General features: G+C 42.8%; 2 protein-coding genes across 3 annotated transcripts in view; both read right to left on the bottom strand.

Annotated features, from left to right (window-relative positions):
- LOC132871515 (thymus-specific serine protease) overlaps window positions 1-23567 on the bottom strand; it is a 41294-nt gene extending 17727 nt beyond the window's left edge. Inside the window, exons 1-5 of one of the 2 annotated variants that reach the window (XM_060905726.1) lie at window positions 23499-23567; window positions 6719-6876; window positions 6471-6570; window positions 5989-6118; window positions 5770-5893 (exon numbers count right to left, since the gene is read on the bottom strand). In XM_060905726.1, coding sequence (XP_060761709.1) covers window positions 5770-5893; window positions 5989-6118; window positions 6471-6570; window positions 6719-6876; window positions 23499-23541 — 555 coding nt within the window. In that variant the 5' untranslated portion in view covers window positions 23542-23567. The remainder of the gene's footprint in view (window positions 1-5769; window positions 5894-5988; window positions 6119-6470; window positions 6571-6718; window positions 6877-23498) is intronic. The other variant, XM_060905727.1, reaches the window with a different exon arrangement.
- Window positions 23532-27663, bottom strand: part of ech1 (enoyl CoA hydratase 1, peroxisomal) — a 39825-nt gene continuing 35693 nt past the window's right edge. The window contains exons 9-10 of the mRNA XM_060905728.1: window positions 27061-27211; window positions 23532-25632 (exon numbers count right to left, since the gene is read on the bottom strand). Of these exons, the coding sequence (XP_060761711.1) occupies window positions 25528-25632; window positions 27061-27211 (256 nt within the window). The 3' untranslated portion in view covers window positions 23532-25527. The remainder of the gene's footprint in view (window positions 25633-27060; window positions 27212-27663) is intronic.

Below are 27663 nucleotides of genomic sequence, written 5' to 3'. Positions count from 1 at the left end.
TGAGGACACTTCCATAGACTGAGCTGGTCTGGTGTCCTCTTTGAGAGAGGGATGGCTGGAGAGTAGGTGATCCAGGCGAATTGCAAGATCTATGAGGGAGTCCAATGTGAGATGCTCATCTCTGCAAGCCATTTCATTCTGAATCTCAGGACATAAACCTTGACGGAACACTGCTTTCAACACTGGTTCATTCCATCCACTTGCGGCTGCAAGGGTTCTGAAGTCGAGTGCATATTCGGCTACTCATCTCGTTCCTTGCATGATGGTGAGCAGGCTCTCACCGACTTTGATCCCCTCAGGTTTGTGATCGAATACTCACTTGAACAATTCTAGAAAACGTTCATATGAAGTGGTGTGCTCCTCTCCACTCTTCCATACCGTGCACTGTAGAACACTGTAGCACCTTACCAGTGAGAAAGGAGATAAATTTTGCAATTTTGTGTTCATCAGAAAGATTTGGCATACTAGCAAAGTACATGGAGCATCGAAGCAGAAATCCCTTACAGTTCCGGGCATCACTGGCATATTTTTCGGGAGTTGGGAGAAGTTGCACAGGAGTAGAGGTAGTTTCAGAGCGCGTTAGGAGAGCCTGCGACATTACAGCAGTTAACTGTACCATCCTGGTGTTGAGGTCGGTGAGCATCTGGTGATGTTCCCCTAAGAGGCGTCCCTGAGCATTCAGAGCTGTTTGCTTCGCCTCCTCTGCTACATCTATAATGAGGCAAAGTATCCTGTCAGATTGCAGGCACTCACGGTTGTATGTGCAGTGGAGAGTAGGGATGCAAATGAGAAGCATAGCCAAATCAGTAAGCAAACTCATAGTCAAAGCCAGGCAAGGGTCAGTTGATCGGTGAACAGAATATCAGAGAGAGGACAGAGGCAGATAACGGGAAAACGTAGCAAAAGTTCAATAACAGGAAAGCAGGTAGACTAGAAAGGCTTGGTATGACTGGAAAGACAGAACGATATTTCGCACTGAAGGAGAGCGAGGGAGAGGCTTAAGTAGCACTGCTGATGATTGTTAATGAGAGACGGTTGAAGTTAATAAGACTGAGACGGGGGCGCTGTGAACCTTGGGCGTTGTAGTCTTGGGAAGCCATGTTTGTAGTTTGCTTCACGTTCTGACTCAACACCATTACTGACAATGTTTTTTCCCCCCAACAGATTTGCTTGTTTTTCAATTGAATTGTACAGGTCATATTAAAGGTGGGAAAAGTTGATATTATTTATCATGGTCTCATTTTTTTTTACATCAAAAAAAACTATCATTTTAACAGGGTGTGTACACTTTTTATATCCACTGTAGGCTACCATTCAAAATCCAGTTTAATTGCTCTTATACCAGAACACTGCAACAGTGCCAGTGTGGAATACTCATTTCTGACTGGTCAGAAGCCATTGGCTCATTTTCTATAACAGAAGCTCTGATAGGTCATACAGTTTTGGCTGTCAGGTAAACCACAGGTTTATATCAATGCACTTGTTTTAATACATTATTGTTTCTCGAGTAAAAGCTTACACACTTGTATGGTGGTCAGTGTACTTAAAATATGGATTAAAATGTGTCTAATTGTTGATAAGGTGAAGTTTTCTATGAGGAGATGTTTATTTAGCATTTTGGAAGAAGAATCCAGTGTCAGTGCTTTGTAACAGAGGTAAAGCTGTAACTTTTAGTGTTTTCTGAAACAAGCAATGCCTTAAAGCTGTGTTTATATACATTTATGGCTGCTATAAAGTAAGTGATAACAGGAGCTTGTTTTATGGATGTTCCACAGCATTCAATGTAACTATAAAATGATTTTTACAAAGCAATTTGCAGTGATATAAGAGGAATGAACATTTCAGGACATGCTGTTAGTGGAAAACCATCCACTTCAGGGTGGTAACGCATCACGAAATCCCATCATTCATTTTTTTACCATTCTTTAACAGTATGCCCAGTTGTGTTTTATTCTTTATTTAATAGTGCTATTTTACAGTTCTTTACAACTCAGATTGCATTGCCATTCTGTGTTTAGTCTCGCTCTGTCGAGCCATAGCCTCAAATTCTTCGCTTACAGACCACGGTATGCAGTGGCCAGTTTATTAGATACACTTGTATATGGGAATGTTAATAGATCTTTCTAACCAGCCAATCAGGCAGTAACTGAGATCTAACCAGGCAGTAACTGAGATCAGCAAGTGTGATCTATGGTAATGTTGGTGTCAAGACCACCTAAACAGAGACCAAGTTATGACCAAGACCACAGTGTATCGAGACCAAGTCAAGACCAAGACTTTGAGGGGTTGAGACCAAGACCAAGGCAGGGCGAGACCAAGTCAAAACCAGGACCAGACCAGTGTGTGTAAAGGGGGGGTGGGGGGTGGGGGGGTGGCTGTTAACAGGAAAAAAATTTTCAAATTAGCAGTGAGATACATTATTGGTCACATTTGAAGCAGGAAATTTTATATTCAATTACAGTAACAATATTAATAAATAAATAAATCAGATAATGCATAGGCAATTTAGTGAAATCCCCACAGTTGTGGTCTTGACCAGTCTTGAAATAAAATCCAGAGTCCTCTATGTCTGAAACCAAGACAAGACCGAGTAAAAATGTGGTCAATTCTGAGACGAGACCAAGACCTTCAAAAAGTGGTCTTGAGACCAGTCTCAAGTGCTACAACACTAAAATTTTCATACAGTAGAGTAGCGTGGGAAATAAGGAATTTTAAGCAGACTGTCACAGGATAGACAAGTCTGAAATGTTGTCTGTCTGTCCAAATTTCAGCCTGTCTGAATGATGGACCAAAGGCCTGGAACAATGAAGCCAGTGGTCTGGGGCCCACCTTGGGGCCTTGGAAGCTGAAGGGCTTTAGATGCCTGGAGATGGCTTGTTAGCTATTTCCAGGCACATTTTTGTGATCTTCAAAGGCCAAATTACACTAGACATTAGTTGCTAATTACACTATAAATTGAATATAATTTACAAGAAAATGTCAGATGGTTCAAGAAAAACATGCTTAAAGTTCTACCCAAGAAAACAGTAGCACACACAGGTCAATTTCATGTCTAGAAAAAAGTATGGGGGTAAGGATGTTCCAGTTGGTTACAACTTACTGGTACTCATATATAGGTACTATAATAACACTCATGAAATATTATGTCAACAATGACTATTTTTTATACGATGTTTATAACAATTCTATAAGAAATTTAGTAATTAACAATACAACTCTTCTTACACAATAGAGTTAAAATTTTGAGTATGAGATTCCAAGTAACTTTGTAACAAAATGACTTTTAAAATGACTCAAAACTAGACACGGTCATATCATTTGGCATTCAGACTAAAACCTGCTGGACTAGAACTTAGAAAATAGAAGAAAACACCGCAAAAGAGAAACCAATCGAAACCAAAAGAGTGAAAGTAATGATCATGCCATTACCATGGGAACAGTCTTTTATGAATGCATAAGTGGGCGCTCAGCGCTCCGACTCGCATGTGACTGAGTAAGGTGACAAGTTTTATGTTTCATCTAATTTAGGTAATTTTAGGTAATTTTAAAAATATAATATTATTTGGCAGTGGGCATGTAGGAAAGTGTATATATTTTTTGTAACTTGTATGATAAAAACTTGAAGATATTTATCTAAATACATGACCTACTCATTCTAAAGCTTCGCTGACGAAGCTCGACCACAGAGGGTTAAAAAATGATGGAAAAAACACTTTGTCAGGGTCCAAAACCTGTAGTAGAGCAGCAGCTACAATTATTGACAGTCCATAATTATCGACACCTTTTCAGACTTACCAATAAAAAACAATTTTACAAAGGTGAGTTTCAGTTACAGCAGTTATTATTGGCTAATTAATCAACCGGAAGACCCCCCCCCCTCACCCTTTGATCTTGTCGTCTGATGACACAGCTCGTTACCTGAGATGGAATTTTTTTTAGCACGATCAGCAATTTGAGGAGAACCCGGACGTTATCATCGCAGGTAAGCATGGTGGAAAGATCATGGATATGTTTTTACTTATCAAATTCACTGATATTTCATGATATCCTTAGTGAAACCTACTTTGTTTCTTATTCTTTCATTTCACAGTCGCCATTTTGTATTTAAATGCGTGTTCGAGAAGTCACGTGAGGTGTCGATAATAGTGATCACGTTCACCAGTGTCCACCATTATCGACACCCTGTGGAATTAAGTGACATTTACAACTGTTATGTATCGATCTTTGTGTAACATTGTTGAAGCAGATGAAGTACTTTTAAAAAAAAAAGTGCTGTGATTTATAATAATTTTTTTTCTGATTCATAACAGAATGGAATGCTTATAGAGTATTTGGAATCCTATTGCAATAAATAGAATTGGACCAGAATTAAATTCCTAGCATATAAAAAAATTACATGCTTGAAATATTCAGACGTTTCTATTCCATTCAGATTTTTTTTCCAGTTTGTTGTAAATATCTACCACATATTACAATATCAGTAGACATTTTATATTTTGATTCGAGGAATGACATGCAACCTTTGACCTCATTTTCATGTGGTTATAATGTCAATTTCTGTTGACACTTATTGGTAAACGACAAAACTAGAAATTAATACAAACAACAATGAATGATGAACAAAATGTGATCTATGAAAATACAGATTTTCTGACAGGCTAAACATTCTCAGTTCATTTGTTTACAAAGATTAGAATTACTTCCTCATTTACGTAAGCACCAACATCAATATATTTATATAAAAGATATTTTGTACTAAATATAAGTCAACGTAAAGCAAATTTTAAATAAAAACTATGTTTTGTTAACTTAATACCACATACCAATTATGTTTTTAAATAAATAATCATCTAGATGTCGATAATTGTGGAACGGTGTCAATAACTGTGGACAAAGGTGTCGATAACTGTGGAACGATGTCACATAATTTGATACGCTAAGTAATCAGGAATCAACTCGTTTTTTTTCCCAGTGGAAGTTATGACATAATGTATTCGCCCAGTGTAACATCTGGAGGAAAATTAGAAGTAGATTAGACCCATATCTTTACAATTTTTCATGAGCCATCTGGTCCGATGCTTTTGAAATACAGACAGACAATGCAAAAATTACCAGTCAATGTCCGTCAGTCCGGCCTTATTTCCCACACTAGTACAGTCTTCTACAGAAAATTTTAACAAAACATCCAGTATTTTAGGCAAATACGTCTTGTTAATAAAAGAGATCAGAGGAAAATAACACCACGTTTCCATGTATTACAAAAGAAGTGTGCACAACACATCAAACCCTGAAGTAAATGGGCCACAGCAGCAGAAAGGAACTCCAGTCTGCTCCTGTCAGCTAAGAACAAGTAACTGAGGCCACAAGCTCACTAAAATAAGAGAAGAAAACATTTCCTGGTCATAATTTTTACTGTGACATGCAGATGGTAGGGTCAGATATTGGTGTATTCCATTTCATTTGGATCCGTCCTGCCTTGTGTCAATAGTTCAGGTCAGAGGTGATATTGTAATGGAGTGGGGAATGTTTTCTTGGCACATATTTGGTGCCTTGAGACCAGTGGAGTCTCGTTTTAATGCAATTAAATAAATTGCATTGTTCTTGATCATGGAGAACGCCATTTGTTTGTACATACAAGGATACCCTGCAGAAGCTATATGTTAACTTATCATCCATCAACTCTGCACTTGTTTTAGTCTGTAAATGTATAAAATCCTTTAAATTACCCTTCACCGAAAAGAATCAATCAATTTGTGAATCATTTATCACCTTTCCCCTGAACCAGGCGGAGAGAGCGCCAGCATATGAGCCCCCGAAACAGATCCAGATGTTCTTGTCAGTGAGGGCATATTTCTGGCTGATAAAGTTGTGGAAAGCAGCCAGATCTGCAAGGCTGACCGAAAGAAAAAGATACACGTGATAAATCAGTGGAGATTTTAAAGACCAAAATGTATAATGTGTATTCTTCTTCCAAGGGTGGCTACTCACGCCTGCTGACTAGAAAGGTGCTGCAGATTCAAAAGCTCTAGGCCACCTGGATTGATGCTCGAACCGTAGAATCGGTGTTCAAGTGCCACAAGCAGTGCTCTATGCTTCTCTGCCATGGTCACATGGTGACCTGAGAGACACATAACACCAGATTGAGGTTGGGGATTTCATTGACAAGATGAGAGAATAAGAGGCAAGTGGGAATGTGGTTGTAAGAAGAATGTGTTACAAATTACTGTAGCGTGGCCTCATGGGCCAATATGAATGAATTCCAAACAAGATCAAAGTTCTTGGAATTACAACAAGATCAGTTTAGTCAGAAAATCCAACCTTACACCATTACCTTAATGGTATGTATAGTGTTTTTATTAACAGGAATAACAATAATTGGAATCACAACTAACAGGCCATGCATACACTACATTCCAGCTCCGTCTATAATAAATCTGCATATTAAACAATAAAAAGATAAAGTACAGTACCAGCCAACACGCTAAATTTACACAGAGGGCCTTCACCACTAATGTAGAGAAACACAGGACCATCTGGCTTTTTCCAGTAAGCTTCATTCACAATGAATTTCTGTGTCATAAAGAAAAGAGCATGTAATAAGAGTCTTAAAATACTGTGAATATATAATAATTAGTCATAAATATTTTGCCATTTGTATTTACATCCTCGATTATGAAATTTCATATTTCCTATTATATTAAACAATGTATTTTTGGACCTGAGGGAGGGTATCTGTGATTCTTCCGTTAAAATGGTCAAGTTTCTGGTGAAGTTGACCCTCAACGAGATGAGATTTGTCCATTCTCAGCAAGTGCTGTTCAGCTTTTTGTTCCTGGACTGAATGCACATGTTTCTTCAACATCCAGAGCACACGCCCTATAAGGAAGGATTACGAAAATTTTTGTATGACTTAAAATTCTCTAGAAAATCTGTCCTGTTAGTTCATATCAGCTCACTAGCTAGTGATAGCAATGAATTTAAAAAAAAATCTCAGAAATTCTGTGTGTAGTTTAGGTTATCTAGCTTTATAGCATCAGCAGTATAGCTCTTAAACATTGTGAAGTCCTGTCAGGTTAGCTTAAAGCTAGACGGCCTTTCGATTTCATAAAATTGGTGAAATTTAGTTCCCTCTGAAATTTGGTCATTGTGATATATGTTTATTTCTCACAAAATATCAGGCCATCCTGTGGCTGGGAAGTTATTTAATTTGAGGGGATTCCCGAGCAAATAATATGCATGAAGGGCGGCACGGTGGTGTAGTGGTTAACGCTGTCGCCTCACAGCAAGAAGGTCCGGGTTCGAGCCCCGTGGCCAGCGAGGGCCTTTCTGTGCGGAGTTTGCATGTTCTCCCCGTGTCCGCGTGGGTTTCCTCCGGGTGCTCCGGTTTCCCCCACAGTCCAAAGACATGCAGGTTAGGTTAACTGGTGACTCTAAATTGACCGTAGGTGTGAATGTGAGTGTGAATGGTTGTCTGTGCCCATGTGTCAGCCCTGTGATGACCTGGCGACTTGTCCAGGGTGTACCCCGCCTTTCGCCCGTAGTCAGCTGGGATAGGTTCCAGCTTGCCTGCGACCCTGTAGAACAGGATAAAGCGGCTACAGATAATGAGATGAGATGAGATAATATGCATGAAATCGCTCGCTTCGCGCATTCAAGCAGACAGAGGAAGTCCGTGTTCGCATGCGCAGGTTTACCTTCTTCTTCTTCTTTTGGGTTTTACGGCAGCTGGTATCCACAGTGTTGCATTACTGCCATGTACAGGTTTACCTTTGACCGTGCACTGAGAGTTCCATCATTCTGTCGCGAAACGAACAACTGATCACACCGAGGTGCTCGCTGACCGCCGATATTTATTAGTTTGGTCCTGCATTTCCTTTCCTTCGCAACATAACATCTTTTATTTTTTTCGCGGCCCAGTTTCCATCAAATCCTGCGCTCTGATTGGCTGGCGAGCGGGTCTGTATTCTACGATACGGACCCCAGTTATGGACCTCTGGTGACTCGCTCGTTCACAACAACAAACATAGTAGCATTTTTTGTCAACATTTATCTTTTTTTTTTATAAGATTTATTTATAAGATTATTAAAAATCTTATAAATTTTTGCCAGCATTTCTCAGGAGAATAGCATTAATTTTACAGCATGGATAGCGATAATGACAGTCTTCACAACGAAAGCGAGTTTTACTACCCTGAGGAAGAAGAAATAAAAGAAAACATTTCAGGAGAAAGCTAAAAACCTGTAACTGTTGCTAACGCCGAGCAAAAACATGGCTGAATCCTGAATGACTCAATTTTGTATAAATAGGGGACTACATAGGCAGCAAAATGTAGTTTTTTTTTTTCCTGCCATGGAAGTGCACTTGTATACCAAGGAGGAAGCAATTTGCATTACAGCCGTGAATAAGGATTCAAAATGGCAGCTCGGCTCAGTTTTCCCTTTCGGGCGCCCTTGTTTTCTGTTAGAATTTGGTAAAGAAAAAAATAAATATATTATTTACCAGCTTAAGGTCGGTCCGTATGGTGAAATACCGTGACCTCGGCCCTGAATACTGACCTCAGCCCAGAGGGCCTCGCTCAGTACTTTCAAGACCTTGGTCACAGTATTTCATGATACGGACCTCCCAGCTGGTAAATAACATATTTCTTCTTGCTTTCCGTTACTGTACTCGGTCTTTCACATTTCATTAGCACACTCACATCCTCCATTTTTCTCTCCTGTTTCAAATTTGTATCCCACAATGCCTTGCATGAACGGGGAAAGCCCACAACATGATTGTGGCAGCGGGGGCATGGTCAAGCACCGGTCTGTGACAGGAGGGCGGAGTCAGGGAAGGTAAGTGGCAGATTCACTACACCTGAGAGCAATTAACCTGTGTTTGTGGGTCTTCCCAGTGACCGCGCCCTATATGAGGAGGGAGAGCGAGAGCGGAAGTGGCTCATCCCTGAACCAGACACCGGTTGTGTGTGTGTCTGTGTTAGAGCGATTATTGTTGTACTGAAAAGTGTGGCAATAAAGCCAAGTGTTAAACCTGATCTCTGTCCTGCCGTCCTCTGTGCTCCACCCACACATAAAGAACGCTACAGTGGTGCCGAAACCCGGGAAAAGTGGAGCACCAACCCAGCAGCCCCATGGAATCCTCCCCGTTCGCTGACCTGGTCCACGCCCTCGCCACGGCTCAGCAAAGCCAGCACCAGGCGCTCGTCACACTCTGAAAGGAACAAGAGCGGCGCTTCGAAGCCCTGGTGCTGGCCCAGCAGGAAGATCGCAAGGCGTTCCGGCATCTCCTCGCGTCGGCGGGGCCCACCAGCGCTCCGGCCGCAGGCCTATCTCCCCTCACTGTCACCAAGATGGGCCCGCAGGATGACCCCGAGGCGTTCCTCACATTGTTTGAACAGGTCGCCGAAGCCTCGGGGTGGCCGATGGAGTAGCGCGTGGCACGCCTCCTCCCCCTGCTCACGGGAGAGGCACAGCTGGCCGTGCTACAGCTCCCCGCCGACCGCCGGCTGGCGTACGTGGACCTCCGCCGGGCCGTCCTCCAGCGCGTGGGGCGCACATTGGAACAACAGCGCCAGCGTTTCCACGCGCTGCAATTGGAGGAAGTCGGCCGGCCGTTCGCGTTCGGCCAGCAGCTCCGGGACGCCTGCTGGCAGTGGCTGAGGGCCGACGATCGCGACGCCGAGGGAATCGTCGACCAGGTGGTACTGGAACAGTTCGTCGCCCGCCTACCAGCAGGAACCGTGGAGTGGGTCCAGTGCCACCGCCCGGCGTCGCTGGATCAGGCAGTCGAGCTGGCGGAGGATCATCTGGCGGCTGTCCCGGCGGCAGGACAGCAGATGACATCATCTCTTCTCTCCTCTTCTCTCTCTCTCTCTCTCCCCCTCCTCCTGTGTCTCGTCCTGGCCCCATTCCCCCACCGCGGAGGCGGGGGCCGGCACCACCCCAGCCGGCCCGCCGCACCCGCGGTGCCCTCCCGTTTCTCCCTTCTGTGTCTGTCTCTCCCCCACCTCAGGTGAGTGAGCCCCAGGTCACCGGTGCAGAGGGAAAGCCCGGGCCGGTTTGCTGGCGCTGCGGGGAACCGGGCCACCTTCAACAGCAGTGCACAGCAATGGAAGTGGGCGCGGTGGTTCGGATCCCCAACGCGCCAGAGGCCGCCCTCGATCGGGCCGGAGCGTATCGCATACCAGTGAGTATCCAAGGGACTACATATCAGGCGCTGGTGGATTCTGGTTGTAATCAGACCTCAATTCGCCAAAGCCTGGTTCAAAACGAGGCATTGGGGGGAGCACAAGGGGTGAAGGTGTTGTGTGTGCACGGGGATCTTCACCGCTACCCTTTGGTGTCGGTCCACATTATTTTCAGAAGGGAAAAATTTATAGTGAAGGCGGCGGTTAATCCTCGCCTTACCCACTCTTTAATTTTGGGGACTGATTGGCCGGGATTTCGGGGTTTAATGACGCGCCTAGTAGAGTGTGGGTCCTGCCAGTTGACAGGGGGAGGTCCCGGTGTCGCTTTGGCGGGAGCAGCTGTCACAGAGCCGTCTACGTCATCTCCGCATCAGAGTGAGGAGCCGCCGGCTCCTCCTCCCTCTATTGGGGAATCCCTCGTGGATTTCGCATTAGAGCAGTCACGAGACGAGACTCTGCAGCATGCGTTTGACCAAGTGAGAGTAATCGATGGTCAAATGCTCTCACCGAACGCCACCCCGTCCTTCCCCTACTTCGCGATTATGAAGGATAGATTATACCGAGTGACACAGGACACTCAAACTAAAGAGCGAATCACGCAGCTTTTGATTCCAAAGAGCCGCCGGGAATTGGTATTCCAGGCGGCTCACTTTAATCCCATGGCTGGACACTTAGGGCAGGATAAAACACTAGCCCAAATAATGGCCCGATTCTATTGGCCGGGGATTCGCGGCGATGTCCGTAGGTGGTGTACGGCATGCCGCGAATGCTAGTTAGTAAATCCAGCGGCCATTCCAAAAGCGCCGTTGCGCCCTCTACCGTTAATCGAGACCCCGTTTGAGAGAATTGGGATGGATCTTGTCGGGCCATTAGATCGGTCAGCACGAGGGTACCGCTTTATATTAGTTCTGGTGGACTATGCAACGCGATACCCGGAAGCAGTGCCTCTGCGCAATATCTCAGCACGCAGTATTGCAGAGGCACTCTTCCGCGTCATCTCCCGAGTTGGAATCCCGAAAGAGATTCTGACTGACCAAGGCACTATGTTTATGTCACGAACACTGCGCGAACTGTATGGGTTATTGGGGATTAAGCCGATCCGCACCAGCGTATATCACCCACAAACGGACGGTTTAGTGGAACGGTTCAACCGCACCCTCAAAAATATTATTAAGAAATTCGTAAGTGAGGACGCACGTAATTGGGATAAGTGGCTCGAACCCTTGCTGTTCTCAGTGCGAGAGGTCCCCCAAGCCTCCACGGGGTTCTCCCCGTTCGAATTATTATATGGGCGTAAGCCATGTGGCATCCTGGATGTCTCTCTCTAGCCGCTCCATCCTTCTACAGGGTCACAGGCAAGCTGGAGCCTATCCCAGCTGACTATGGGCGAAAGGCGGGATACACCCTGGACAAGTCGCCAGGTCATCACAGGGCTGACACATAGACACAGACAACCATTCACACTCACATTCACACCTACGGTCAATTTAGAGTCACCAGTTAACCTAACCTGCATGTCTTTGGACTGTGGGGGGAAACCGGAGCACCCGGAGGAAACCCACGCGGACACGGGGAGAACATGCAAACTCCACACAGAAAGGCCCTCGCCGGCCCCGGGGCTCGAACCCAGGACCTTCTTGCTGTGAGGCGACAGCGCTAACCACTACACCACCGTGCCGCCGCATCCTGGATGTGCTGCGGGAAAATTGGGAGGAGGGACCTTCACAAAGTAAGAACGAAATTCTGTACGTTATGGACCTGCGTGCAAAACTCCACACGCTCACCCACCTAACTCAGGAGAATTTGCGGCAGGCCCAGGAATGGCAAGCCCGCCTGTACAACAAGGGTACGCGCCTTAGGGAGTTCACACCGGGAGATAAAGTACTCGTACTGTTGCCCACGTCGAGCTCCAAATTGATCGCCAAGTGGCAAGGGCCCTTTGAGGTCACACGGCGAGTCGGGGACGTCGACTATGAGGTGAGGCGAACGGACAGGGGTGGGGCGCTACAGATCTACCACCTCAATCTGCTTAAACTCTGGAACGAGGAGGTCCCCGTGGCATTGGTGTCGGTAGTTCCGGAGAAGGCGGAGCTGGGGCCGGAGGTTCAAAAAGGGACATTGGCATCAAGCACCTCTCCGGTCCCCTGTGGAGACCACCTCTCCCCGACCCAACTCACGGAGGTCGCCCAGTTGCAGGCCGAGTTTTCGGATGTGTTCTCGCCCCTGCCCGGTCGCACTAACCTCATAGAACACCACATAGAGACGCCCCCGGGGGTGGTAGTGTGTAGCCGCCCTTACAGGCTACCCGAACACAAAAAAAAGGTGGTTCGGGAAGAACTTCAGGCCATGCTCGAAATGGGCATCGTCGAGGAGTCCCACAGTGACTGGAGCAGCCCGGTGGTCTTGGTTCCCAAGGCCGACGGCTCGGTCCGGTTCTGTGTGGACTATAGAAAAGTCAACGCAGTGTCCAAATTCGACGCATACCCAATGCCTCGTATTGATGAGCTGCTCGATCGACTAGGCACGGCTCGCTTTTACTCGACACTGGATTTGACGAAGGGATATTGGCAGATCCCCTTGACTCCATTATCCCGGGAGAAAACGGCCTTTTCCACACCGTTCGGCTTACACCAGTTTGTCACACTTCCGTTTGGGCTGTTTGGGGCGCCCGCTATGTTTCAGCGGCTGATGGACAGGGTCCTCCAGCCCCACGCCACCTATGCGGCCGCGTATTTAGACGATATTATCATTTATAGTAACGACTGGCAGTGGCACCTGCAACACCTGAGGGCCGTCCTCAGGTCGCTGAGGCGGGTGGGACTCACTGCCCACCCAAAGAAGTGTGCGATTGGGCGGGTGGAAGTACGGTATCTGGGCTTCCACTTGGGCAACGGGCAGGTGCGTCCCCAAATTAACAAGACAGCAGCGATTGCAGCCTGCCCGAGGCCCAAGACCAAAAAGGGGGTGAGACAGTTCCTGGGGCTGGCTGGCTACTATCGTAGGTTTATACCTAATTATTCGGACGTCACCAGCCCGCTGACTGACCTCACTAAAAAAGGGGCACCAGATCCGGTTCAGTGGACGGAGCAGTGTCAGCAGGCTTTCTCTGAGGTAAAGGCTGCACTGTGTGGGGGGCCACTTTTACACTCCCTTGACTTATCTCTCCCTTTTGTGTTACAGACGGATGCGTCGGACAGAGGGCTGGGGGCTGTTTTGTCCCAGCAGGTGGAGGGGGAGGACCGCCTGGTCCTTTACATCAGTAGGAAGCTGTCAGTGCGTGAGGGGCGCTACAGCACGATTGAAAAGGAGTGCCTGGCGATCAAGTGGGTGGTCCTCGCCCTCCGTTACTACCTGCTGGGGCGCCCTTTCACCCTCTGTTCGGACCACGTGCCCCTCCAGTGGCTCCACCGCATGAAGGATGCCAACGCGCGGATCACCCGTTGGTATCTGGCACTCCAACCCTTCAACTTCAAGGTGGTCCACAGGCCGGGGGCGCAGATGGTCGTGGCGGACTTCCTCTCCCGTCAAGGGGAGGGGGGGGGGGGAGTCGGCTGCAGGCCGGACGGGCGCCCGGCCTGAGTCGGGCGGTGGGGGGGGGAGTCGGCTGCAGGCCGGACGGGCGCCCGGCCTGAGTCGGGCGGTGGGGGTATGTGGCAGCGGGGGCGTGGTCAAGCGCCGGTCTGTGACAGGAGGGCGGAGTCAGGGAAGGTAAGTGGCAGATTCACTACACCTGAGAGCAATTAACCTGTGTTTGTGTGTCTTCCCAGTGACCGCGACCTATATGAGGAGGGAGAGCGAGAGCGGAAGTGGCTCATCCCTGAACCAGACGCCGGTTGTGTGTGTCTCTGTGTTAGAGCGATTATTGTTGTACTGAAAAGTGTGGCAATAAAGCCAAGTGTTAAACCTGATCTCTGTCCTGCCGTCCTCTGTGCTCCACCCACACATAGGGAACGCTACAATGATGCATGACGTAGTATCTTGAATTGGGTCATGGTGAAGCAGGAAAAAATAGAGGTGAATTTAGGGCCACGTGGCCCTAAATTCATTAATTGTTCTATTAAAGAAAAACTAATAAAATTGGAAGTCTGTGATTCAAATTCAGTAGCTTTTGTTCCACTAAACAAAAATAATTGGGTGTCAGGGAAAATTATTTTTATGGCCTAAACTTGAAAAATCTGAAAGGCAGTCTACCTTTAACTTAGCTAGCTGATATGATTAAAAATCCTCTCAAACATATGTGTGGTGAGCTAATATCAGCTAGCTGGCTAATATTAGCAGTGGATATAACTAAAAAAAACAATCACAGAACATTTCTGTTATGTTATCTTTCTAGCATTAACAGTATCGATCTTAAACATTGTGAAGTCCTGTCAGGTTAGCTTAACTTAGCTAGGTGATATGATTGAAAATCTTCGAGAACATAATGTGCTTTGTGCTTATATCAGCTAGCTAGTATTAGCAGTGGATATAACTAAAAAATAATAATCACAGAAAATTTCAGTCATCTTATATTATCTTTATAGCTAGCATTAGCAGTAAGGATTCTCAACATTATGAAATCATGTCAGGTTAGCGATCTGGCTAGCAAAGTCTGTGAAAATATAAGCACATGTATGGATTAATTTTTGCATTATGATATAAGCTTTGTTTTAAAATTGATTTTTTTAAAAGGACAACAGTTCTTCTGATATTTTCTGAGAGGCATCAGGAATCTGCCAGAGTATGAAAGGAGTAGCCTCAATTTCTATCTATAAATTATAAATTGTTTTTGGTTTTCAGAAACGAGCACTTTGTCATATGATAAGTGCCTCGAAAAGCGCTTGACTTGCTAAAGAGCTGGTCAAGCTTTGTTGATGGCTAAACGTTATGTGATATGTGTCCAAGTTGTTTCTAAGAAATGTTTCACTTTTGGTGATATTCAATACGCCATGATTTCACTCAGCTCAAGTTTCATTAAAAAAAAAAAAATCTCAGTGATCATCTTTGAGCCTTAATGGCATTAGAAATACCAAGGAAATATCCAGCCTTTATGTGGATCTTTAGCCATAATCTTTGTTTCTTACATATTTAAGTGTTATCCAGGATTTATTCTGTAATACAATTCTGAGGATAATACAATCCTAATTCCAAAAAAGTTAGGATGCTGTGTAAAACATAAATAAAAACAAAATGCGGGTCTGGATTATCAGGCTAAAGCAGTTACTGAACATGAATGAATTAAATTCTGAGTTGACTTTATTATAACTCTTATTTCTATTGAACACTATTAGTAATGTTTCCCTATTACATCAGAGATGCACAGAACCATTAACACCTCATGGGAGCGAGGCAGTTATAAACACCACAATCACTTTTTTGTCATGTACAGTGGGGGAAATAAGTATTCAACACAATCAGCTATTTTTCTGTTAAACATATTTCCAGCGCAGCTATTCACATGAAATGTTGACCAAGGTTCAGTTGTTCAAAACATGACTATTTCAACAGCAGGTTAACTTGTAACCATCTGTTAAAATTTTAACCTGCCATTAGTTAACCAGCTGTTAAAAAATCGTTTCTTGAAGCTAATTTAACCATACGGCTAGCAAACCAATTGGTTTAGCCCTAACCAGTTGGTTATGACGTCACATCGTGTCAAAATCAATCCCACAATGCCACAGGTAAAATCCTTCCTTAATTCACCGCACCTGTATGTCATCACAAGGCCATGTAATGTACTGATTGGACTTGGACACAAGGGCATTTGCCACTTTATTAACAACTCTCCTAACAGTTCCTTTCTCGATGCCCATTGTATCACCGATGACTTGGAAAAAACTGCTGCTTGCATAAAATCCAAGGGCAACGAGCACCTGCTCCTCAATGGACAATGCATGGCTTCTTCGCATAGGGCATTCCAAATCTTGCATCAAATCAAATATATAACGTAGAGATTCTCTACCAAATCTATACCGACGTCAAAGTTCTGTGTCACCGTATCGAAGTAACTCATTTGGTCCTCGTCTGAATTGTTTTGGACGGCGTGCATTAACAATCGGGAACATGGTAGCAGATGAACGGCATTTTGATGTTTACATAACCACTTGGTTAAAAGATAACAGAGGCTCGGAGGTGTGTTAACTTTAACCATTTGGTTAACTTTAACGGAGTTTTGAACAACTGTTTAAAGGTAGGTTATACTTAACATAATGTTAAATAGTGATTTAACCATTGGTTAAAAGATAACCATGTTTTGAACAACCGGACCCAGATTGTAATATTCCAATCCAAAAAATATTATGTGCAATAAAGTGGAATGACACAGGGAACTAAATATTACACGCAAACTGAAATTTATTTAATACCACATGCTACTCCTGAGATACCAGTCAAGTCAAGTTTATTTGTTTAGCGCTTTTAACAATGAACATTGTCGCAAAAGCAGCTTTACAGAATTTGAACAACTTAAAATATGAGCTAATTTTATCCCTAATCTATCCCCAACGAGCACGCCTGTGGCAACGGTGGCAAGGAAAAACTCCCTCAGACGACATGAGGAAGAAACCTCAAGAGGAACCAGACTCAAAAGGGAACCCATCCGGGCAACAACAGACAAACAAGGTTTGACCCCCTCTGCTCTCTGGACCTTCCTGATCCTTCTTCATGCCCTACTTCTGGTTGGAGTTCTCATCACCTCACTCCTGCTGAGGTTGGCCCCATATGGACAGCCTAAAGATGCACTTTACCGTGAAGATGACTTTGGATTGCAAATTATACAAAACAGTTTTTGTACAATGGTTTAGGAATTCAATTGCCACGATAACTTTCAGACTGCAATGGCCACAAACAGTCTTTCATTCAAGTCTACACCAGTGAACAGTTAATAACTTCAGCAAAATGGACTTCATGTTAAAACTATCATGAATTTCCTGGTTATATGATTGCACTTTTTGACTATATCGTCACCCAGATGCGTCACCAAGACAAGGATGGGTTCCCCTCAAGATTTCTTCCTCATTATATCTGAAATTTATATACGTAAAGACCTGTGCAAACGTCTTAAGCACATGTAAAGAAATGCTATGGACCAAAAATGGCTTAAAATAAAGAGTGAAATGTTTCAATATTAAAAATAATACTATAAACAGCAGTAAACCATAATAAATGAAACAAAGTCAATATTTGGTGTGAGACGACCCTTTGCTTAAAAAAAAAAATAGTCTCAGGTACAAAGAGTGCAGTTTTATAAGGAAATGAGCTGTAAGTTTTACTGAGCATCTTGCAGAACCAGCCAAAGTTTTTCTGGACACTTTGTCACACTCGCGTCATAATTTTGCACCAAAACCCATTAGCCTTCATTATGTTTTCTTTTTTAATCTGAAAAGTGCTCTCTTATGTAATATGCTGCTCAGATACAAACTTTTTTTCTGTAATATTTAATTTTGTACTGGAAACAAATGTTTGGAACTCTAAAATGTTTTTATACTGACTCGATAATGTACAGTGGTGCTTGAAAGTTTGTGAACCCTTTAGAATTGTTTTATATTTCTGCATAACTATGACCTAAAACATCAGATTTTCACACAAGTCCTAAAAGTAGATAAAGAGAACCCAGTTAAACAAATGAGACAAAAATATTATTCTTGCTCATTTATTTATTGAGGAAAATGATCCAATATTACATATCTGTGAGTGGCAAAAGTATGTGAACCTCTAGGATTAGCAGTTAATTTGAAGGTGAAATTAGAGTCAGGTGTTTTCAATCAACGGGATGACAATCAGGTGTGAGTGGGCACCCTGTTTTATTTAAAGAACAGGGATCTATCAAAGTCTGATCTTCACAACACATGTTTGTGGAAGTGTATCATGGCACGAACAAAGGAGATTTCTGTGGACCTCAGAAAAAGCGCTGTTGATGCTCATCAGGCTGGAAAAGGTTACAAAATCATCTCTAAAGAGTTTGGACTCCACCAGTCCACAGTCAGGCAGATTGTGTACAAATGGAGGAAATTCAAGACTATAGTTACCCTCCCCAGGAGTGGTCGACCAACAAGGTTCACTTCAAGAGCAAGGCGTGTAATAGTTGGCGAGGTCACAAAAGACTCCAGGGTAACTTCTAATCAACTGAAGGCCTCTCTCACATTGGCTAATGTTCATGAGTCCACCATCAGGAGAACACTGAACAACAATGGTGTGCATGGCAGGGTTGCAAGGAGAAAGCCACTGCTCTCCAAAAGAGCATTGCTGCTCGTCTGCAGTTTGCTAAAGATCACGTGGACAAGCCAGAAGGCTATTGGAAAAATGTTTTATGGATGGATGAGACCAAAATAGAACTTTTTGGCTTAAATGAAAAGCATTATGTTTGGAGAAAGGAAAGTGCTGCATTCCAGCATAAGAACCTTATCCCATCTGTGAAACATGGTGGTGGTAGTATCATGGTTTGGGCCTGTTTTGCTGCATCTGGGCCAGGACGGCTTGCCATCATTGATGGAACAATGAATTCTGAATTATACCAGCGAATTCTAAAGGAAAATGTCAGGACATCTGTCCATGAACTGAATCTCAAGAGAAGGTGGGTCATGCAGCAAGACAACGACCCTAAACACCCAAGTCGTTCTACCAAAGAATGGTTAAAGAAGAATAAAGTTAATGTTTTGGAATGGCCAAGTCAAAGTCCTGACCTTAATCCAATCGAAATGTTGTGGAAGGACCTGAAGCGAGCAGTTCATGTGAGGAAACCCACCGACATCTCAGAGTTGAAGCTGTTCTGTACGGAGGAATGGGCTAAAATTCCCCCAAGCCGGTGTGCAGGACTGATCAACAGTTACTGGAAACGTTTAGTTGCAGTTATTACTACACAAGGGGGTCACACCAAATACTGAAAGCAAAGGTTCACATACTTTTGCCACTCACAGGTATGTAATACTGGATCATTTTCCTCAATAAATAAATGACCAAGTATCATATTTTTGTCTCATTTGTTTAACTGGGTTCTCTTTATCTACTTTTAGGACTTGTGTGAAAATCTGATGATGTTTATGCAGAAATATAGAAAATTCTAAAGGGTTCACAAACTTTCAAGCACCACTGTAAATAATTGCACTGGAAATATATTTAAGAAATATAGTTGATGCATTGAACTTATTTCCCAAACTGTATTTGAAAACATGTTACAAATAATTCAAATCTGTTTCAGGGTAGAGTTTTCATTTAAATTATAGATTTCTACTTTAACTCTTCTTTATACTGAAAATAATATATTTTCATCCTGATGTTTTAAGCATGGGACATTTTTTCCTTTACTTGAATTTTTCTTATTAGTTCAAAGCCAATGACATTTATTACAGTAAGTCACACTCAGCTTAATTAAGAAATCGATACTGTTTTGCCAATTAATTAGATTTGTAAGTTAATAAGTACACGTTAATATAAAGAATTAGTCTTACCTGAGGAAGCAAACTCAAAGACAAGGATCATCACCCCCCACTGAATCATGGATGAAACCATGATGGAAGAGTTTTCACGGCTAAAATTAGGTTTGGATATTCTTTTTTCTCCTCCTCTCTAATCCACTAGATCCTACTCTATTGAGTTTGTGCAAATAAACCCTGCTCAGAAGTGACTGAAGAGCTTAAAAGACTTCAGTATCTGTTTAGCATCAGCCCTATTTATAAGTCATTGAGCTTTATGTTGTCTACACATCTACATTAACATCATTAAAAGGAGCAGCCAGTAAAGCTAACTTAAAACCAGGACGCTCAAATGACAAATGATATGATACCCATGCTATGGTCTCCTATCATGTTACGTAAAATTATTGGCACCCTTAAGATAAATAAGCCAACGTTAATATATAAAATGAATGGCACATGCAATGAGTGATGCAGTATTTTGAGGTTAAACATGCCACGTTCTACAAAACGCTGCTTTCAAAACGAAACGATCATCACACCAACTATTATTACTCAGGTATGTCTCTGCTAGAAAGAAGAACAGCACCGAGTCTTCTTCCTGTAATGTCTAACAAGGTTGGAGATTTGAGTTGTATAAGGTTCTATCTGGGTTACGAATGTATGGATGATAGATCCTTTTAATATTAAGGTTATATTGGAGACACGCTAATCCATGCAAAAACATTTCAAACTCATTAGCCACTTTTAATTCAAACTTTTAACAGGGTTCAAATCTGTGGTTGGTAGAAGAGAGCAACTGGACTTGCTTGAAAAGTCTTGAAGACGTTTCGCCTCTCGTCCGAAAGGCATCCCCAGCTCCATCTGCCTAATAGGGAGTATCAAGTATTTATCCTCTCATGGATCATCATAGAATCCGAATCAGAATGCTGATGGCTGCATTGTAGGTGGCTGATAGATGTCATAGACACCCACCTCTGTTCAGTGATGGTCGTTCCAGGTTGACAAAAATGAACGATCCTCTCTGGCTAAGATGTCTGCCAGTTTTCTGGAAGTCCTCTCGTACTCCCGCACCAGTCGAAGGGAACTCATCCCAAAGTGCGTAGAAACATAAGCAAGTCCAGTTGCTCTCTTCTACCAACCACAGATTACTATGTACCTGGATGACTGAGTATCTTCACAGATATGTTTCTACGCACTTTGGGATGAGTTCCCTTCGACTGATGCAGGAGTATGAGAGGACTTCCAGAAAACTGGCAGACATCTTGGCCAGAGAGGATCGTTCATTTTTGTCAACCTGGAACGACCATCACTGAACAGAGGTGGGTGTCTATGACATCTTTTATCAGCCACCTACAATGCAGCCATCAGCATTCTGATTCGGATTCTATGATGATCCATGAGAGGATAAATACTTGATACTCCCTATTAAGCAGACGGAGCTGGGGATGCCTTTCGGACGAGAGGCGAAACGTCTTCAAGACTTTCCAAGCAAGTCCAGTTGCTCTCTTCTACCAACCACAGATTACTATGTACCTGGATGACTGAGTATCTTCACAGACAGGGTTCAAATCTGGATACCGAGATGACCAGCTGCTGAAACTGATTTACCACTTCAGTATAGAGCCGGACACGTCGAACCTCTCTAGTTCAAAGTTCCAGCTACAAAAGTAACCCCTTGGCAGAGACAGTCAGCTTTTGGGCTAAAAATATTATGGTTAGCAGAATTCATGAGGTCATCAAAACAGCCCCCAAAACCAGTTTACAGTGAGTATGGAGGTTTTCTTCCACTTGTCCTCCATTTAGTCAAACATTCTGATAGGGTTCATGACAAAAAAAAAAGTTCATATTCATCTCATATACACACACACACAATCCAATCCCATCACTGGTCCAATAATGCTTGTTGAAGTTCAGTGAATTTGTATTTAGAAAGTGCTTCTTTGGGGTAAGTAGCTCATGTGGAAGCACCTAACTGACTTCTAAAACTGTATAATGGTGGTTTTAACCATATAATACATTATGGCATTTGGTAGACACCCTTATTCAGAGTGACTTACAGAAGATTTGTTAAAAAAAATAAATTAAATACATTACATGTTTTGTGCAGGTCAGCAATCGTCTATCCTTTTGGTGTTAATAGATTCCCCCCCATGATGATGGCTTTATACACTGCAAAAATGCTATCTTAGCAAGTGAAGATACCTTTAATAAAGAAGTGTTCCCAAATATTTCTCATTATTAGATTATTATATAACAAATATAAGACCTTTAAGCCTATTTCGAGACCTATTTACTTATTTCAAGCTTAAAGCATGTCTTATTCTATTAGCAGACGAATCTAACTTCTTTTTAGAAATAAACACTTAAAGGTAGACTGTCTTTCAGATTTTAAGTGGAGGTCATAAAAAGAATTTTCCCAACACCCAATTATTTTTGTTTATTGGACTGAAAGCTACCGAATTCAAATCACCAACTTCCAATTTTATTAGTTTTTTGTTTTTAAAATAGAACAATTAATGAATTTAGGGCCACGTGGCCCTAAATTCTCCGCTATTTTTTCCTGCTTCACCATGACCCAATTCTACGTCATGCATCATGTGGTGGACTTTCCCCATTCGCATGAGGCATTGTGGGATACAAATTTAAAACAGAAGAGGAAAATGGAGGACGAGAGTGTGTGAATGAAACATGAAAGACCAACTACAGTAACGGAAAATGAGAAGAAAAGACATTATGTTATATATGAAGGAAAGGAAAGGAAAGCCTGTAGATGGCAGTAATGCAACACTGGATGCCAGCTGCTGTAAACCCCAATAGAAGAAGGTGGTGGTAAACCTGCGCATGCGAACACGGACTTCCTTTGTCTGCTTGACTGCGTGAAGCGAGCGATTTCATGCACATTATTTGCTAGGGAATCCTCTCAAATTAAATAACTTCCCAGCCACAGGATGACCTGGGGTTTTTTTTGGAGATATTGCAGAAATAAATACATCACAATGACCAAATTTCAGAAGGAACTAAATTTCACAGATTTCATGAACTCAAAAGGCCGTCTAGCTTTAAGCAAAAATATGTCAATAGCCAAAGACAACTTAAAGCTTGAAATGAGCAAAAGAAATAGTCTTAAAGGAGAACTGAAGTCATTTTTAAACTTGTTTTATTTCTTAATTAAAATTATTAAATTACGTTTTCAGTTTTAGTAACCTTATATCGTGACTCGTACTGGCAACTAATTGCAATTAAATATTATACTTATCGGCCTATTCGTTTTTTAGCCATGTTGAATTTAGTTTGTTTGGTCCACGGCAGGCGTCGCTTATCCGCGCGATCTTCACGAGACTTGTGCGAGACTTCGAAACGTCAAGTGTCAGCCAGGTGTCAGTGCCGCCATTTTGAAAATTGTTTTCCAAACGAAATATTGAACAAAAACAAGTTTAAATGATGATTACTGCCTACTTTTTTCAAACTTTCCTGATTTCTATCAAAACAAACAAAACTTCCGGCTTGATTACATCAGCATTTGAAAGAGGGCACGCGCGTCTTTTGACAACGTTGGCAGATGTTGGTCACTTTGATTTCCGCTGTACGTTTTACTTCCGTCCTACGATGTCTCGCACAGGTCTCAACGAATCTCGTTTATGGCCATTGCTTTGACATATGGACTGATATATTACAGAGCATATTTCAAACATTCATAACTTGCTATAGCAGCGACAAAATAGCGATCAAAAATGCATTCCGATATTTAATAAAATGATAAATAGAATTTTGATTTTTAAAAAATTTGCCTTCAGTTCTCCTTTAATAAATAGTCATTTAATTTGCCTATATTCAAAACTACTTAAGGTATCATTTTTGTTACAAATCATTGATGAGAATATTTCAGTTGTGTTCAACGTATATTGAAAATTATTTTTACCTATGGTTTTAAACAGGATCAACAATTCTGGAGTTGACTCCATAAAACATCCTTTTTATTCACAAACTTAAGACAAGAGCTTTAGCTGTTCAATCATACATCACACAAGAAAAAGAAAATATGTGACATAGTACAAATATAAATTAAAGTGAGCATCCAAGGAAATTGTGTGTTAATTGCAGCTACATTCTGCATTCGTACGCATTTTCTTCTGTTCCTCTGTATCTACTGTAAACGTTACCACACAAAACAAGATTTAGAGTATTAGGCATATCTGTGAAGATTCCCAATCATCCAGGTCATAGTAACTGTGGGTGGTAAAAGAGAGCAACTGGACTTGCTTGAAGACGTTTCACCTCTCATCTGAAAGGCTTCTTCAGTTCTGTCTGACTGGTAGGGAGTATCAGGTATTTATCCTCTCATGGATGAAAAGCTCATCTAAGGTGTCGTTGAGTCATCCTGTTGGTGTGGGTCACTGGGGGCTGAATGTGAATGGCCTCGAGAGTCGTTAGGGTGATCAATGGATTGGCTGTTAAGGTGATCAATGGAATGCTGATTCTCTCTGTCCTCCTGTGAGCCACTGAAAACAGCTGGGTTTTGGTGTGCATTCAGTTGTCTGGGAAGTGTGCCAAGGACTGCATTGTAGGTGGCTGATAACTTATGTCTTAAGGCCTCTGCATGCTCGTGCGACAAGGCTTTCGCAGATAGCTTTTCGCAGACAGTTGTAATTTATTGTTGAGCGGGGATAATAGGCGTGCGCGATGTTATTCACCGGCACAACGCAAGGGGGCGCGAAGTCGCTAGGAGTAGTTGGTGGTGTGGTTAGTGGAGTGTTTATCCTCCGGTTACTTATAATGACTAGAACTTTTTTTTTTATAATGACTAGAACTGGAGTCGTATAGATGTACGTACTTCTTCAATCAACCGCTCTTCATGCTGCTCCATCTTCGCTCGTGTTTTTAAAAATGCTGGTCGGGAAAACAAACCAAACCGGGAAAGTAGGGAAGCGGAAGTGCGTGTACAGCGGATGTAGAGTGGACCAATCAGAGCCCTCTTGTCTGCGAGGCTTCTGCGGTGGTCACAATTTTTGGGAGGTGCGCGCAGAGCATCTGTGAAGGTGGGGGGGGCTACGCAGACACTGTCTGCAACGCTATCTGCGAGGACTGGGTTGTCAGCATAAATTGGCCTTTAGACCCCCACCTCTGTTCAGTGATGGCCGTTCCAGGTTAACAAAAATGGCTTCTTTAACTCCTCGCTCATACCAATGATCCTCTCTGGCTAAAATGTGTATGTTGCAATCCTGAAATGAGTGTCCTTTGTTGTTAAGATGAAGGTAGACAGCAGAGTCCTGGCCTGAGGAACTGGCTCTCCTGTGTTGAGCCATACGCCTGTGAAGCGGTTGTTTGGTTTCACCAATATACGAGTCCGTGCATTGCTCACTGCACTGAATTGCATACACCACGTTGTCCTGTTTGTGTCTGGGTATTCTGTCCTTAGGGTGGACCAGTTTCTGCTTCAGGGTGTTACTGGGTCTGAAACGTACCAGAATGTGTTTGTAGAAGATCCTCCTGAGTTTCTCAGATAGACCAGAAATGTACGGAATGACAATGTTCTTGCGTTTGTTCCTGTTATCCTCCTTGTCCGTTATGTTCCTTTTTCTGCTCTTGAAGAAAGACCAGTTGGGATACCCACAGTTCTGAAGTGCTTTCCTGATGTGATTCTGCTCCTTCTCTGCTCCTTCTCTTTCGGATGAGAGGTGAAACGTCTTCAAGAATCTTCAAGCAAGTCCAGTTGCTCTCTTTTACCACCCACAGTATTAGGCATACTGTCTTACTGTCCAAGGCCCCTGCAAATAATAAACCAATTAATTAACAATTAATCTATCATTTCTCTTCCATTAATCAGTCCTTAGGCCAGTCTAATAAGTCAGACTTTGTAGGAAGAACTAAATGCGTGTGGATGATGAAGTCTCCATTCTACAGCGGAGAGAACAGACAGCATTGACAGCCCTGGATCATCGTCTTCGACTTTAAAGCTTGGAGAAGGGCACATCTTTGGGGCTCTTCTTCTCCAGGGCTGCCTGCGCTGACTTCATAATGTCCTGAGTCTGCAACATGCTCATATTCCAAGTAGCCTGGAGATGCAGAAGAGAACTCTCAGACACAGCCATGTACCTAGTTTTTTTTTTTCTAACGTACATACACAAAGTTTACATAAAGTGACATGAATGTCATCTTGAATATGAATGTCATGGCAATATTTGGGCTTTCAGTAATTTCTTTGAACTGTTCTTTTTCTACGGCAGAATGATTATACAGCATGCACAGGTTTTAATTTTCCTTGGGTTTTCTTAAATCAACACAGGGTCAAAATTATACATACAGCACACCTAATATTTGGGTAAATTGTCTCTTCGCAAGATTCACATTGACCAAACATTTTTTTTTTACCATGAACAAGCTTCTGGCAGAATTCTGGTTGGATATTTCATGACTCTTCAAGGCAGAATTGATAGAGTTAAATTAAATTTGTTTTTTTTTCTTGGCATGGACTCGACTTATAAGCACGGTCCATATATTTTCAACAGGGTTGAAGTCAGGACTTTATCCTCCACAACCAGCTCTGATGCGTGTTTGGGTTCATTGTCCTGTTGTAAGTCCCAAGTCGTGTTCAAGTTTCTGATGGTTTATGCTGAAGAATTCTGAGGTAGTCCTCCTTCTTCATTATTCCATCCACTTTGTGCAATGAACCAGTTCTACTGGCAGCAAAACAGCCCCAGAACATGATGATCCTACCACCACCACCAGCTGGTACAGTGTCCCTCTGTACATGGTGGTCATTGTGGCCAAACAACTCAATCTTTGTCTCATCTGACCATACAGCTTTCTTCCAGAAGGCTTTTTCTTTGTCCGTGTGGTCAGCTTCAAACTTTAGTTAAGCTTGAAGGTGTCAATTTCAGAACAGGGGGTTATTTCTTGGATAGCATCTTCTTAGTCCATGGTGATCTGAACTGTAGACAGTGATCCATCAGCTTCCAGTTCATGGCAGGGTTGTGTCATGGTGGTCCCTGACCATCCAAACCAATTTCCTTTCAGCTGAGGGTGATAGTTTGGGTTTTCTTGAAGCAAAGTGGCTTGGCAAAGTGACTACACCTCACAATAACTTGGATACAATTGTTTGAACTGATCTTGGAATTTGCAGTTGTTTAGAAATGGCTCCAAGAGACATTCCAGAGTTGTGTACATCTGCGATCCTCTTTCTCAGATCTGCACTGAGCTCCTTGGACTTTCCCATTTTACTGTGTGTTGGTCAATCCAATGAGTGCTGTAAACTCTTTTTATGAGGGCACAGAGAAGCTGTGTTATCAAAGGCACAGAGAAGCTAAAAATATCGAAGATGTCTGTGGCACTGTCACTGACTGAAATTTCTGGTCCCCTTACGATAAACTGAATACTTAGACCGCTGTGCTTTTAGTGTTTGTGGCCATATTGCGCGTTTGGGAATTGTTCATGAGTCTACTTTAAGCCTCAAAATGTTATCCATGTCTTAAGCAGATTCTTACCATGTAGTTCAGTCCCTCAGACACACTGTGGTCTCTGGAGTAGAGGAGGTTGATTTTGGTTCCCTGGACAGCTACAGGACTCCGGCCTGCGATCTCGCCTGCTATTTCCAGAGCCCTGGCCATCATCGACTCTTTATCAGGGAACACACGACTGCAGAGATGAAGAACAGAACACACACTAAATAATGAAACTACATGGGGAAAATACACGGTACAACCCCCCCCCCCCAAAAAAAATCCTGGTCTTCTTTTATTATTTTACATCTTCCAATAACAGTGTTATTTAAAGGGACAAGTAGTAAATCTTTTTTGACTTCTCTTTGCCTTCAAGTTGTTTAGTGCGGGGGGAAAAAAAAGCCAAATATAATGCCATATTTCTTCTGATTTAAAGAAGGATGCCCTAAAGGTGCTCCGTTTATAAATAGTGATTTCATGTTTTTATGACTTAATATTAATGGCTGAATTAACAGTTAATCCTACAAACAGATTTCCTCATCACAGTACACCTTATACCACTATACCAATGTTCCATCTCACACCATATACTTCTACAGTCCAGTATATATATATATATATATATATATATATATATATATATATATA

Source organism: Neoarius graeffei, chromosome 23 (assembly GCF_027579695.1).
Source record: "Neoarius graeffei isolate fNeoGra1 chromosome 23, fNeoGra1.pri, whole genome shotgun sequence".
NCBI lineage: Eukaryota > Metazoa > Chordata > Actinopteri > Siluriformes > Ariidae > Neoarius > Neoarius graeffei.
Note: the sequence above shows the minus strand (reverse complement) of the source record. Positions and strands in the feature narration are given on the sequence as shown.